The 13,636-nt window shown below is 49.1% G+C and overlaps 2 protein-coding genes and 1 non-coding gene across 3 annotated transcripts; 1 reads left to right on the top strand and 2 right to left on the bottom strand.

Annotated features, from left to right (window-relative positions):
- Positions 1 to 3,140: 3,140 nt before the first annotated feature.
- On the bottom strand, positions 3,141 to 3,222 carry TRNAS-AGA. Its single transcript has one exon. It is a non-coding gene; the product is annotated as a tRNA-Ser (tRNA).
- Positions 3,223 to 7,330: 4,108 nt separating this feature from the next.
- On the top strand, positions 7,331 to 9,736 carry LOC119267016 (protein NRT1/ PTR FAMILY 6.1-like). Its single transcript, XM_037548309.1, has one exon. The coding sequence runs from the start codon at positions 7,643 to 7,645 to the stop codon at positions 9,611 to 9,613; it is 1,971 nt and encodes a 656-aa protein (XP_037404206.1). The 5' UTR covers positions 7,331 to 7,642; the 3' UTR covers positions 9,614 to 9,736.
- A 125-nt stretch (positions 9,737 to 9,861) lies between these two features.
- On the bottom strand, positions 9,862 to 13,636 carry LOC119271900 (LRR receptor-like serine/threonine-protein kinase RPK2; the record flags this gene model as incomplete). The annotated part of the gene is made up of 2 exons (XM_037553544.1): positions 9,862 to 9,985; positions 10,958 to 13,636. A coding segment is annotated over one exon (2,607 nt), but the record flags the coding sequence as incomplete, so codon positions are not given.

The following is a 13,636-nucleotide window of genomic DNA, read 5'->3' on the forward strand; positions in this document are numbered from 1 at the left end:
GTATGATTGGCTATCAACCCGGGCGTTTGAGGTGTCTGTCTGAATGTGTTTTTTACCGGGTAAATGACGGGTCGTCTACCCGGACATTGAAAGATGTTTGAGGCGCCGGACTGTAGATGCTGTCTTACTTTGTGGCTACAGTCAAAAGAGGTACTCCCTCTCTCTCAGTTTACAGGGCGTGCGCGTAGTCTTAAGTCGTCAATTTAACCAACCTAATACAAGTCATATATTATAAAAAAAATCAATATAAACGTATAATTTTTGTGTTATATAGTTTATATTAGGATGATAAAATTGACAATCTTGATATACGTGTAGGACTTATAAACTGAAACGGAGGGAGTAAGAAAAATATAACCTCCGGGAATATGATTGATTACAAAAATAAAAAATGAGACTAATCCAAAAGTTAACCCTCGTTGGCATTTTTAGCCAACGGGTCGACGCTCCGTCCTCAACATGATTGATTACACAAGAGTGTAGTGAATGCGCACACACAAAAAAGGCGTAGTCTATTTCGCAAAAAAAAAAGGACGCAGTCTGCAGGATGCGAACTTGAAGCGCAGAAAAAAAAAGGCGTGGGTGCCGGTCAGTCCGGACGTTTGAGGTCGATTTAAGTGTTCATCTGAATGTTTTTCTAACCGGTCAATGACGGGGCTATCTACCCGGACATTGAAAGGTGTTTGAGGGGCCGGGCTGTAGATGCTCTCTTACTTTGTGGCTACATGCAAAAGAGGTAAAAGAACATATCCTCTAGGAATCTGATTGATTACACAAGAGTGTCTAGTGAATACGTGAAGTACACACACAAAAAAGGTGTAGTCGACAGGATTCAAACCTAGAGCACAAAAAAAGGTATGATTGGCTATCAACCCGGGCGTTTGAGGTGTCTGTCTGAATGTGTTTTTTACCGGGTAAATGACGGGTCGTCTACCCGGACATTGAAAGATGTTTGAGGCGCCGGACTGTAGATGCTGTCTTACTTTGTGGCTACAGTCAAAAGAGGTACTCCCTCTCTCTCAGTTTACAGGGCGTGCGCGTATTCTTAAGTCGTCAATTTAACCAACCTAATACAAGTCATATATTATAAAAAAAAATCAATATAAACGTATAATTTTTGTGTTATATACTTCATATTAGGATGATAAAATTGACAATCTTGATATACGTGTAGGACTTATAAACTGAAACGGAGGGAGTAAGAAAAATATAACCTCCGGGAATATGATTGATTACAAAAATAAAAAATGAGACTAATCCAAAAGTTAACCCTCGTTGGCATTTTTAGCCAACGGGTCGACGCTCCGTCCTCAACATGATTGATTACACAAGAGTGTAGTGAATGCGCACACACAAAAAAGGAGTAGTCTATTTCGCAAAAAAAAAGGACGCAGTCTGCAGGATGCGAACTTGAAGCGCAGAAAAAAAAGGCGTGGGTGCCGGTCAGTCCGGACGTTTGAGGTCGATATAAGTGTTCATCTGAATGTTTTTTTAACCGGTCAATGACGGGGCTATCTACCCGGACATTGAAAGGTGTTTGAGGGGCCGGGCTGTAGATGCTCTCTTACTTTGTGGCTACATGCAAAAGAGGTAAAAGAACATATCCTCTAGGAATCTGATTGATTACACAAGAGTGTCTAGTGAATACGTGAAGTACACACACAAAAAAGGTGTAGTCGACAGGATTCAAACCTAGAGCATAAAAAAGGTATGATTGGCTATCAACCCGGGCGTTTGAGGTGTCTGTCTGAATGTGTTTTTTACCGGGTAAATGACGGGTCATCTACCCGGACATTGAAAGATGTTTGAGGCGCCGGACTGTAGATGCTGTCTTACTTTGTGGCTACAGTCAAAAGAGGTACTCCCTCTCTCTCAGTTTACAGGGCGTGCGCGTATTCAGTCGTCAATTTAACCAACCTAATACAAGTCATATATTATAAAAAAAATTCAATATAAACGTATAATTTTTGTGTTATATAGTTTATATTAGGATGATAAAATTGACAATCTTGATATACGTGTAGGACTTATAAACTGAAACGGAGGGAGTAAGAAAAATATAACCTCCGGGAATATGATTGATTACAAAAATAAAAAATGAGACTAATCCAAAAGTTAACCTTCGTTGGCATTTTTAGCCAACGGGTCGACGCTCCGTCCTCAACATGATTGATTACACAAGAGTGTAGTGAATGCGCACACACAAAAAAGGCGTAGTCTATTTCGCAAAAAAAAAGGACGCAGTCTGCAGGATGCGAACTTGAAGCGCAGAAAAAAAAAGGCGTGGGTGCCGGTCAGTCCGGACGTTTGAGGTCGATTTAAGTGTTCATCTGAATGTTTTTTTAACCGGTCAATGACGGGGCTATCTACCCGGACATTGAAAGGTGTTTGAGGGGCCGGGCTGTAGATGCTCTCTTACTTTGTGGCTACATGCAAAAGAGGTAAAAGAACATATCCTCTAGGAATCTGATTGATTACACAAGAGTGTCTAGTGAATACGTGAAGTACACACACAAAAAAGGTGTAGTCGACAGGATTCAAACCTAGAGCACAAAGAAAGGTATGATCGGCTATCAACCCGGGCGTTTGAGGTGTCTGTCTGAATGTGTTTTTTACCGGGTAAATGACGGGTCGTCTACCCGGACATTGAAAGATGTTTGAGGCGCCGGACTGTAGATGCTGTCTTACTTTGTGGCTACAGTCAAAAGAGGTACTCCCTCTCTCTCAGTTTACAGGGCGTGCGCGTATTCTTAAGTCGTCAATTTAACCAACCTAATACAAGTCATATATTATAAAAATAATCAATATAAACGTATAATTTTTGTGTTATATAGTTTATATTAGGATGATAAAATTGACAATTTTGATATACGTGTAGGACTTATAAACTGAAACGGAGGGAGTAAGAAAAATATAACCTCCGGGAATATGATTGATTACAAAAATAAAAAATGAGACTAATCCAAAAGTTAACCTTCGTTGGCATTTTTAGCCAACGGGTCGACGCTCCGTCCTCAACATGATTGATTACACAAGAGTGTAGTGAATGCGCACACACAAAAAAGGCGTAGTCTATTTCGCAAAAAAAAAAAAGGACGCAGTCTGCAGGATGCGAACTTGAAGCGCAGAAAAAAAAAAGGCGTGGTCGGCAGGATTCGAACCTGCGCGGGCAAAGCCCACATGATTTCTAGTCATGCCCGATAACCACTCCGGCACGACCACTCCATGTGACAAATTTATTTTTGATCCCTTGATACTAGCAACATACCAGAAGCTAAGTAGATAGTAATATCACCCAAATGGGATTATGATATTCTGCAAGATGAGTACTGCAGGTAGCATCGAGTATGTGGGGTATTGCACCTGCCGTATATTGTCCTCTTCCTTTGTTGATGAAGCGAGAACCCGGCACCTGTCAATGCACACCGTGGGCATGCATGCATGCATGCACAAGGAAGGAGGAAGAGACTGCATAAGAGCATCCCTGACTAAATCATTCTGCGGGAACGGGACAGACAGGCAGACACCGGTCAAGGGATCGCTCCGTCGCACCAACCATGCGCGTGGCACGCCATTGCATAAGAGCATCCCCAAAATGAGACATTCAGCATATGTTCAGGGCGATGATCTGCGCGTCCGTACAGGAAGACGTGGAGATGAAGTGTGATGCCACTCAAGCTGGATCATCTTTTCCCCTCGAAGCTTCTTTATTTTCATCTAGGTTACTGTCGCAGACCGTTTTCATCTGATGTTCTCCGACGTGAGCAGTGGGTTTAAACCTCGTTATGAAAGTTTTTGTTGGTGCCACCGGGTTTTCGCCCCATGCGTGGCAGATATCCGATTGCGAGCATTTGCAGTGGGTTTTACGAAGTCGTGCTTTGAACCCGTTTCTTCCATTTCCCGTCTCCCGAACCTTTCTTGGACCAGCGTTGTATTTCCGTTATGTATATAATAATGAAAAGGGGATTAGCCCGGATAGATAAATAAATAGTTGGTTCGATTTAGGATCAAAATTTATTTCCAAAATGCACGTCTTGTTCATTGAAATAGAGGGAGTGCTAGTCTAGTGCCAAGGCTAAACATATGCTCCTGCACATGCAGGAGTAGTAACGATTAGAGTTTTGCTGTGAGATTTTGCTTGCGCGTGCCTGTCATTGTCGCCGCCAGGATCAATCAGGATCCTCACACCGTGTTTCCAGTTAACTAGTACTCCCTCCGTTCCTAAATACTTGTCTTTCTAGGCATTTCAACAAATGACTATATACGGAGCAAAATGAGTGAATCTACACTCTAAAATATGTCTACATACATCCGTATGTAGTAGTCATTTGAAATGTCTAGAAAGACAAGTATTTAGGAACGGAGGGAGTATTATTGAAGAGAAGGAAAGAAAATTATGGCATGCATTGCATCGCCGGACAGAGCCAGCAATGAGCGGAAACCTGCCAGAGCCATTTGCTGGCAGACGCATGAAGCAGGCTATCCTATCAGAGTTGTATTCTTCAGGGAAAAAGAGCGCAACGACAAGTTCCCAGTTTGCGTAACAAATCATGCATGCATGCACGCACAGTAGTGGAATAAGACCGCATTTCCATAGTAGATTTGTTAAGGTCGTGCCGTGTATGAATGTGTTTGTCATCTGAGTGATGAGTGAAGACAACCCAAACGATGCCAACCTATCCTATGCTTGCTCGTGACTTGTCCGCGAAAAATGAGACTAGTGGCTACTACTTGTACGAATGCCAAACATATGCAGGAGTAACCAGCCATTATATATAGTTTGTCGAGAGATTTTCTAGAGAAGAAGTTTGTCGAGAGATTTTCTAGAGAAGAAGTTTGTCTCTGCGAGATACTAGTATTGCTTTCATTTCAGGTAGGAGTACTCCACGTTTGCACTGTTTGCAGACGTACGTATATAATCAACTAGCTGTCATAATCATGGAGGAATCTCCAGAGCAATCCTCGCACTGTGCTCTTGTTAATGAAGCCCGCGTCGGCGCCTGATAGAGTCAGGCATGTGCAGAACCATGCGCTTTTTTTCTTCCGGTAAGCCAGGCGTAATAAGTGGAGTTTGTTGTGCATTTTGCTTCCAAGCACTCCCTCTGCTGCACTGTTAATTTGCAGACATCTGTGGTGTTAACTAGCTGTGCAGAATCACCGTGGTGTTAATCATGTTGCCTGCGACAGAATCTGCAGGAGGCATTTGCTGGCAGAAGCATGAAGCAGACGGGCAGCGGAGCTGCAGAAATATGTGTGCCAATGACCGAATCTTATCAAATTCATCAATGTAATAGTACAATATGAATTTTTTTGGTATACAGTTTGTGTTTTGCCAGTTGAAAGAAAAAACACGAGAGGGTTAGGTAACCTGAGCAGAGGAAGTAAAACAGTAGACGGCACTCCGCGCATGATTCAGTTCAAATTTCCCGCCTGATCCGATCGGAAATGGAGCGCTGGTAAGACAGGCATGGCAATTGAAGGGCCGTCCTCGAATGATCTCCCTTGCATTCATTTTGGTTCATGTTGCAAATTCAGCAGTACTTGATGGTACAATTATGTGTTACCAGGTACAATTATGATCAAATTTATAGGAAAAAAATATAAACATTCATACTAGTCCTACTACCAGGCGTTGGCGTTGCCTGACAAGGTCAGCCGCGAGCAGAATCTCGCTGCATGAGCCGTTTGCTGGCAGGCAGAGGCAGGGCATGAAGCAGGGTATGCATGGTAGCAGAGCTTCAGAAAGAGATGCAGATATGGTTGTTGGTACGAGCCTGCATTGAATATTCCTCCTTCTCCTTGAGCAATAACTAGTGTACATACAGACAGTTGTTGGCTACACTACATGGATGGAAGGACCGTTGGCCGTTGGTGCAACGGTGGTAGGCGACGCGCCGAATTCATTCCAAAGCTCCCGCCGATGCGATCCGCTCCGATCGCATCGCGCGCTCTGGAAGATGGAGATGAGATGGAGCGGTGGCAAAGACAGGCAGGGCATTCAAGGTTGAGGCTCTCCTCCAACGATCTCCCCTGCCTCTGCCTGCATTCTCATCTCATTCATTGATCCATTCATGTTGCGGATTCAGTTGGATCCATCTCAATTGGTATTAGCACATACTCCCTCCTTTCCGGTTTATAGGGGTTATCTCAAAATTTTAGTTTTTCCATTTTATAAGGCTCAATTTATTTGTTTCCCATCACATGTTCAGATTTTAATTAGTACATGTAGTACGTGTCTACGTACATGTGGTTTTCATTTCCTTTCAGTGGAGGAGACTGCTTTTGAATTAGCAGAGGTTCCAGCATGGATCATGGAGAATCAGTCTCTCCGTGCGTGCCGCCGTGCTGTCGATCTTGGTGAGGCTGGATATCGTTTCGTTGCACATGAATTCTAGTGGCCAGGCGTTGTTGTTAGCCTTGCCCGTGGTGAGTGCGGTGCGGTGGTTGGAGCACGCGTGCAAGCTAGTAATCTACTCTGTCAGCTCGGTCCTGCACCACTCTGTCCGCGAGGGTGTTTCATTTAGACGTAGTTATAACGGGAATAACTTAGCTAGTAATATAGCATATTTTAAGAAATTTTTTATATGGCAAGTAATTAATGAGAGGCGGTAACATAACATGTTACTGTAACATAGTAGTACTTTTCAAGATAAAATAAATCTACAAGCTAATAAATGAAGCCATGTAATATACTAGTAGTATGGATTACGTTACTTTACATTAGATGGTAACTTAGGCTAGTAATCATATGCATGCATATGACACTAGCCTAAGTTACTCCCACTGTGTGCATAGTAATAGTGTACTACGAGCCTGTTTGGTAAACACTTGGGCAAGGGCATGGGAGTTTGCACAAGGGTGTTTATGAAGGGATTAGGCATGGGAAGTAGATTTTTACTCCCATTCCCTTATTTGGCATATGATGGGAATTGGCGTGGGATAAAACTCTCCTCACGAATTAACAGGGTACCCCCTGGGAAGAAATCGGTGGAAATTGGCTTCCCCAACTCTCAGTCCCCTTCCCACTTAAACTCCCATTCCCTCTAATCAAACAGTGGATTTTTAATCTCCTTACCCCTCAACTCCCATTCCCCATCTCTAATTCCCCTCAACCAAACACGCTGTAGGTGTATTTTTCTACTACTAATTTGTTTGACGGGCATCATAGTAACGACCACGTACTTACGGCCTCATCTCATGCGAGCTTCCTGAGGCAGCTTCCATTCATTCATTTCATGGGCTCATGGCCATGGTGTGAACCATGGAGTTTAGTTACTGCACAGCGGCTCCATGTCCATGGACTGACGGCACTTCTCTCGTTCAACTTCCAACAGGACACATCGCAAGCACGCAGGCGAGGTCCCCTTCAACTTGTCAACTTCAACTTCAAGTTGAAGCGTGGCGTGCCACCATGCATCGTCCTTGTCAAGCAGGCTTAATGCTGCCATTAACTCTCTCCTTCCTTTCTCGCTGCCATCCTCCTCCCTCCCTCCGCCATAAATCCCCGCTCCCGTCTCCATGGACCTCTTGCCATCGTCAACAACCTAGAGCAGAGCAGAGGCTCCATCCATGGACGCCCACTCTCTTCTTGCCAACTTTTGATCTTCACTTCTCACCCTCCAACTGAACTGTAGCCGCCGTGATGGAGGAGCCAACACATACACCACCGCGCAACAAGGCCAAGAAGGAGATCAAGTCGCCGCCGCCGCCGCCCCTCACGATGAGCTCGCTCTCGCTGCAGCGCAAGAAGCTCGGCTCCCACTTCCTCGAGAGCGACGAACGCCGCCGCTTCTACGGCGCGTCCGCTGCGATCGGCACGACGCCGCTGGACATCCGGGGCGCGCCGATCCCGGAGCGCGACCTCGCGCGCACGGGCGGCTGGGTGGCCGCCTTCTTCATCTTCGGCAACGAGACGGCGGAGCGGATGGCCTACTACGGCCTCAGCGTCAACATGGTGGTCTTCATGTTCAAGGTCATGCACCTCCCCTTCGCCGCCTCCGCCAACGCCGTCAACAACTTCCTCGGCATCTCCCAGCCCTCCTCCGTGCTCGGCGGCTTCCTCGCCGACGCCTACCTGGGCCGCTACTGGACCATCGCCGCCTTCACCACGCTCTACCTGCTGGGCCTCATCGCGCTCACGCTCTGCGCCACGCTGCCCGCGCTCGCGCCGGCGCAGGACGGGTGCGACAAGCTCGCCATGCTGCTCGGCGGCTGCGCGCCGGCCCAGCGGTGGCAGATGGCCTACCTCTACACGGCGCTCTACGTCACGGCGTTCGGCGCCGCGGGGATCCGGCCCTGCGTGTCCTCGTTCGGCGCCGACCAGTTCGACGACCGGAGCGCGGGCTACAAGCGCCGGCTCGACCGCTTCTTCAACCTCTTCTACCTCGCCGTCACGGTGGGCGCCATCGCCGCCTTCACGCTGGTGGTGTACATCCAGATGCACCGCGGCTGGGCGGCCGCGTTCGGCGCGCTGGCGCTGGCCATGGGCGCCTCCAACGCGCTCTTCTTCGCCGGCACGCCGCTGTACCGGCACAAGGCGCCCGGGGGCAGCCCGCTGACCAGGGTGGCGCAGGTGCTCGTGGCCGCCTTCCGGAAGCGGAACGCCGACTTCGGCGACGGCAGCTACGTGGGGCTGTACGAGGTGGCCGGGGCCAAGTCGGCGATCCGCGGCAGCGGCAAGATCGAGCACACGGACGACTTCCGGTGGCTGGACAAGGCGGCGCTCCGGCTCGACGACGACGGCGAGGAGGAAGAGGAGCAGGAGGAGGACCCGTGGCGGCTGTGCACGGTGACGCAGGTGGAGGAGGTGAAGATCCTGGTGCGGCTGCTGCCGGTGCCGGCGTGCACGGTGATGCTGAGCGTGGTGCTGACCGAGTTCCTGACGCTGTCGGTGCAGCAGGCGTACACGCTCAACACCGGGCTCCTCGCCGGCGCCGTGCGCCTCCCGGTGACGTGCATGCCGGTGTTCCCCTGCCTGGCCATCTTCCTGGTGCTGGCGCTCTACTACCAGACCTTCGCGCCGCTGGCCCGCCGGATCACCGGCCACCCGCACGGCGCGTCGCAGCTGCAGCGGGTCGGGCTGGGGCTCGTCTTCTCCATCCTCTCCGTGGCCTGGGCCGGCGCCTTCGAGCGGTACCGGCGGCGGTACGCGGTGGAGCACGGGTACCTGGGCCTGTTCCTGACGCCGATGCCGGGGCTGAGCGCCTACTGGCTGCTCATCCAGTACTGCCTCATCGGGGTCGCCGAGGTGTTCTGCCTCGTGGGGCTCATCGAGTTCCTCTACCAGGAGGCGCCCGACGCGATGCGCAGCGTGGGGTCGGCCTACGCGGCCGTCGCCGGCGGGATGGGCTGCTTCATGGCCACAGCGCTCAACAACGCCGTCGACGCGGCCACCGGCGACCCCGTGAACGGCAGGCCGTCGTGGCTGGCGCAGAACATCAACGTCGGGAGGTTCGACTACCTCTACTGGCTGCTCGCCGTGCTCAGCACGCTCAACTTCGCCGTCTTCCTCTACTTCGCCAGCATCTACAAGTACAGAACGCCGCCGCCGACCACCGCCGGCACCAACGGCAGCAGCAAGGGGGAGGTCTCGGTGGTGTCCGACCACAAGTGAAGTGAATGAATGAAATACTTGAACAGAACCTAGTTTTTTCGCAACCAAATTTCACTTGGATTGGATTGTGATTGTGGACTAATTTCAACGAGTACACAATTTGATCATCATTTTCAGATGACAGAGCACAGCGCAGCAGCAGCCCACATTAGTGAAAAATCATTGTAATGCCGTTGGGTTTAGAACTAACACAAGTTATCTCAGCTAGAACTACTTGCCACTATATACAATTAAGATAATGATCTCACCATCAACAAAAAAGATACTGCAAATCTTGACAATTGATCTAAAATTAATGAACCACTCTTGATTGAAATCCGATATCACCCCAGCTTTGATTGTCTTCTCAAAGATGAACATTCGCAGCCAAAACTGAAACGGAAAGAAAAACAAAGATCAGGGTTTCGTGATGCAACTCAAGCCAAACAAAATCTGCTCAACTGAATATCTGCGGCCAAACTAGGCATCAATAGCATGTACGATACAAGCAAGGAGTCAATCTGGTAGGTGGATGAGTTTTGTTTCGTTTTGTTTCCAAAACACGATAATTTCAACCAATCTGGTAGGTGTTCTGATTCCAGCAGGCATGCCACCAGTTTCAATGACCAGGAATTACCAATCTAAGAGCATTACTAGTAGAACCCTCAAACCCTCAAACCCTCACTAGCGTTTTAAGGGTCCAAAAATGATCTTTTTGTGCACTTTTACGGGTTGAAAAACAGGGGCAAAGATTAGAACCCTCAAACCCAACCCTTATAACGGAATATTCCCCATGAACGACGTTGTCGTTGCACGCGGGAGGTCGACGGGGCGGCCGCCGGCGAAGGGGGCGACTAGCAGCGGCGGTCGCGGGCGTGGACGCGGGAGTTGGGAGGATTTTTCCCTCCCGCGCGAGTATAACCGCCAAATGAGGGTTGGGATAGGTTTTGCTCCCCAACCCTTACCTTTGAGGATTGAGAGAGGGTTTGAGGGTTGGACCTTTAAAAAAATTTGAGGGTTTGAGGGTTAAGGGGTTCTAGTCTACGGCTTTTTTTCGACGAAAACTGTAAAAAAAACAGTTATTTTTAGAGGTTTGAGGGTTTGAGGGCTCTACTAGTAATGCTCTAAACATGACTCTTGGATAAGAAGTTAACAGAGAAACAATTTTTATTTAAACAGCTGTTCAGTATGAAGAAGGAATGTTCAGTCATTCCAGTTCATGTGAAACTGATCCTCCTTTTAATGTTTGGTAAAAATATGCACATGGGGGGAATATGATGACTAGAAGGAACACTGCAGGAAAACCTGATTGTGTGACCTTGGCTCAGCATAAAAAGGACACGAAACAAAGAAGAAAATCCATACCTCGACGGTGAACCCAAAGAGACCACTGAAGACATAAGAATCATCATCTTTAAACTGCTGACTGTTCAGTGTTCATTGGTCATTCCTCAATTGCTTCAACCTTGCTGCAACCTGCCTCATTGATAGCCGAACCGCTAGTGACTCTGAGGTGCACGATATAGCGATCTTTAGCATCTCAGTCAATCTGTCCTTTGGCGATGTATCCCATAGTCCCGGAGAGAAGAATTCACTGGTGCGCTCTTCCTGCATCAGCATCCTTCCCCATGCTACGATCGTAAAACCATCGCCAAACTGTGAGAACGAGGGATCCAAGGACCTCTTGCCTGACATCAACTCTAGAAGAACAACTCCAAAACTGTAAACGTCAGACTTGTCGGAGACTCTGCAGGTGGTCGCATATTCAGGTGCAACATAGCCAAAGGTCCCAGCAACATCAGTTGTGGCGTGTGTTTGTGTAACTTCCATCAATCTCGCCAAACCAAAATCTGACAAGTACGCATTCAGATCCTCATCCAGCAGAATATTGCTAGGCTTGATGTCTCGGTGAATGATCCGAGGTGTGCAGGAGCCGTGAAGGAAAGCCAGGGCCTGTGCAACATCCATGGCTATGGTGTAAACCTCAGCCCAGGACACTTGTCTGCTACCCATCTCATGTATAAAGCTCTCAAGGTTGCCACCGGGGAGATAGTTGTAGATCAGGAAAGTGTCCGATTCTCCAATGTGGTACCCAATAAGTGTAACGAGATTCTTGTGCCGAATTCTTCCAAGAGTTGCGATTTCTGCATCAAACTGCTGGAGACCTTGGAAACGCCCCATGGCTAGCCTCTTCACTGCTACAAGATAACCAGGAGCCAGCTCAGCCTTGTAGGTAGCACCAAAACCACCAGTACCAATCAGGTTCTGGATACTGAAGTTACTTGTTGCTTGGATAATGCTGTCATAGTTAATCTCAGCAGGAGCATCAGCAAATGTTACTACCGCTTTCTTCTTAAATTTTTCAATTTTTGCTCTTTTCCTTCTCTCACACACAAAGAAGAGGAGGACTGCAACAACAAAAGGCACTAGAGCAGTTGCAGACGCAGCTATAATTACCACCAGATACTTGGATTTGGTCATGTGGCCACCCAATCTTTGAGTCCATTTCTGGTGATTGGTTGATACTGATGATGGTGCAGATGCATTTGGACCCAGACACCGGGACAGCAGGGGATTGCCAACAAAGAAACCGCAGTCAGCAGAGTGCCTTAGATAGGGAATGTCACCTGATAGGTTGTTGAACGAGACATCAAACACCGACAGTTGAGCCAGTTCACTGAAACTGGGAGGGATGCTTCCTGAGAGCCTGTTGTGGTCAAGCATCACTACTTTAAGGCTTGATGCATCAGCTAAATGTGATGGCAGGATACCTGCCACAGAATTTTTTGATAAATCCAGAACCTCCAGAGCAGCCAAATCACCAAACCGCACAGGGACCTCGCCTGATAAATTGTTTGTCCTCAAGACCAGGACACGCAGCAAATGCAGGCCACCAATTCCAGGAGATATTGACCCATTGAACTTGTTGTAGCCAGCCTCGAAACTTTGAAGAGATGTACAGCTTGACAGCATATCAAGACTGCCCGACAACCGATTGCCACTCAAATTGACTGCTACCCCATTTGCACCCTTGCAGAACCCGAAAAACCCACCAGAAAGCGTGCTGTTGAACATATTGCTGTTGAGCAGCAAGCCATAGGAGTAATTTCCAACCAGATGCAAGTTAAGAGATGGTAACGCCCCGCTAAAGCCATTGTTGCTGAAATCATGGAGAGCAGCATTGCTAATGTCCCCAAGCACAGACCCAAAAGGGTTACCGATCAACGCAAGCCCAACCAATCCCTCATAGTACTGAATTACAACATCATCACCGATCAAACGGCTTGAGCATTTGCCCTCAACGGGCGAAAGGAGCGGCCCTGACAGTAAGTTCTGGCTGACATTGAGGTACTGCATACACCCTATCATCAACTCAGCAGGCATGGAACCCTGCAAGCTGTTGGAGCTCAGATCAAGAAATGCCAAGTCCCCACACTCCCCAAGCCATTTGGGCACTGGACCACCAATATAGTTCTGCCCAAGGTTGACCGCCCGGAGGCGGCAGGAACCGTTCCTGTACCTCGGCAGCCGGCCGTCGAAGTTGGCCCTTGGTGCCCAGAGAACCTCCAGCGCTGGGTTGGTGACCACCTCCGGAGGTAGCCCGCCGAGGAAGGCGTTGAACTCCGGCTGGTCCCCGGCAGACGAAGTGAGGTTGGTGAGCACGAGAACGGCGAGGTCCCGGCAGTTGCCGAGCTCCGGGGGGATCCTGTCGGTGAGGCTGTTGCGGGAGACGTCGAGGACGCGGAGGGCGGCGAGGCGGCCGAGGGCGCGCGGGAGGGCGCCCTCGAGGACGTTGCGGGAGACGTCGAGGACGCGGAGGCCGCGGCATTGGGCCACCGCGGAGGGGATTTCGCCGACGAGGAAGTTGCCGGCGAGGCGGAGGTGGGCGAGCGCGGGGCAGGGCGGCGAGGAGGAGGAGGAGGAGTTGGAGGAGGGCGGGAAGGGTATGGGCCCCGAGAGGCGGTTGGAGGTGAGGTTGAGGGCGCGGAGGGTCGGGGACGCGAGGTAGGCGGCGGGGATGGGGCCGGAGAAGTTGTTGCCGGA

The sequence above is a fragment of the Triticum dicoccoides genome, chromosome 3A, assembly GCF_002162155.2.
Source record: "Triticum dicoccoides isolate Atlit2015 ecotype Zavitan chromosome 3A, WEW_v2.0, whole genome shotgun sequence".
NCBI classification, from domain to species: Eukaryota; Viridiplantae; Streptophyta; class Magnoliopsida; order Poales; family Poaceae; genus Triticum; species Triticum dicoccoides.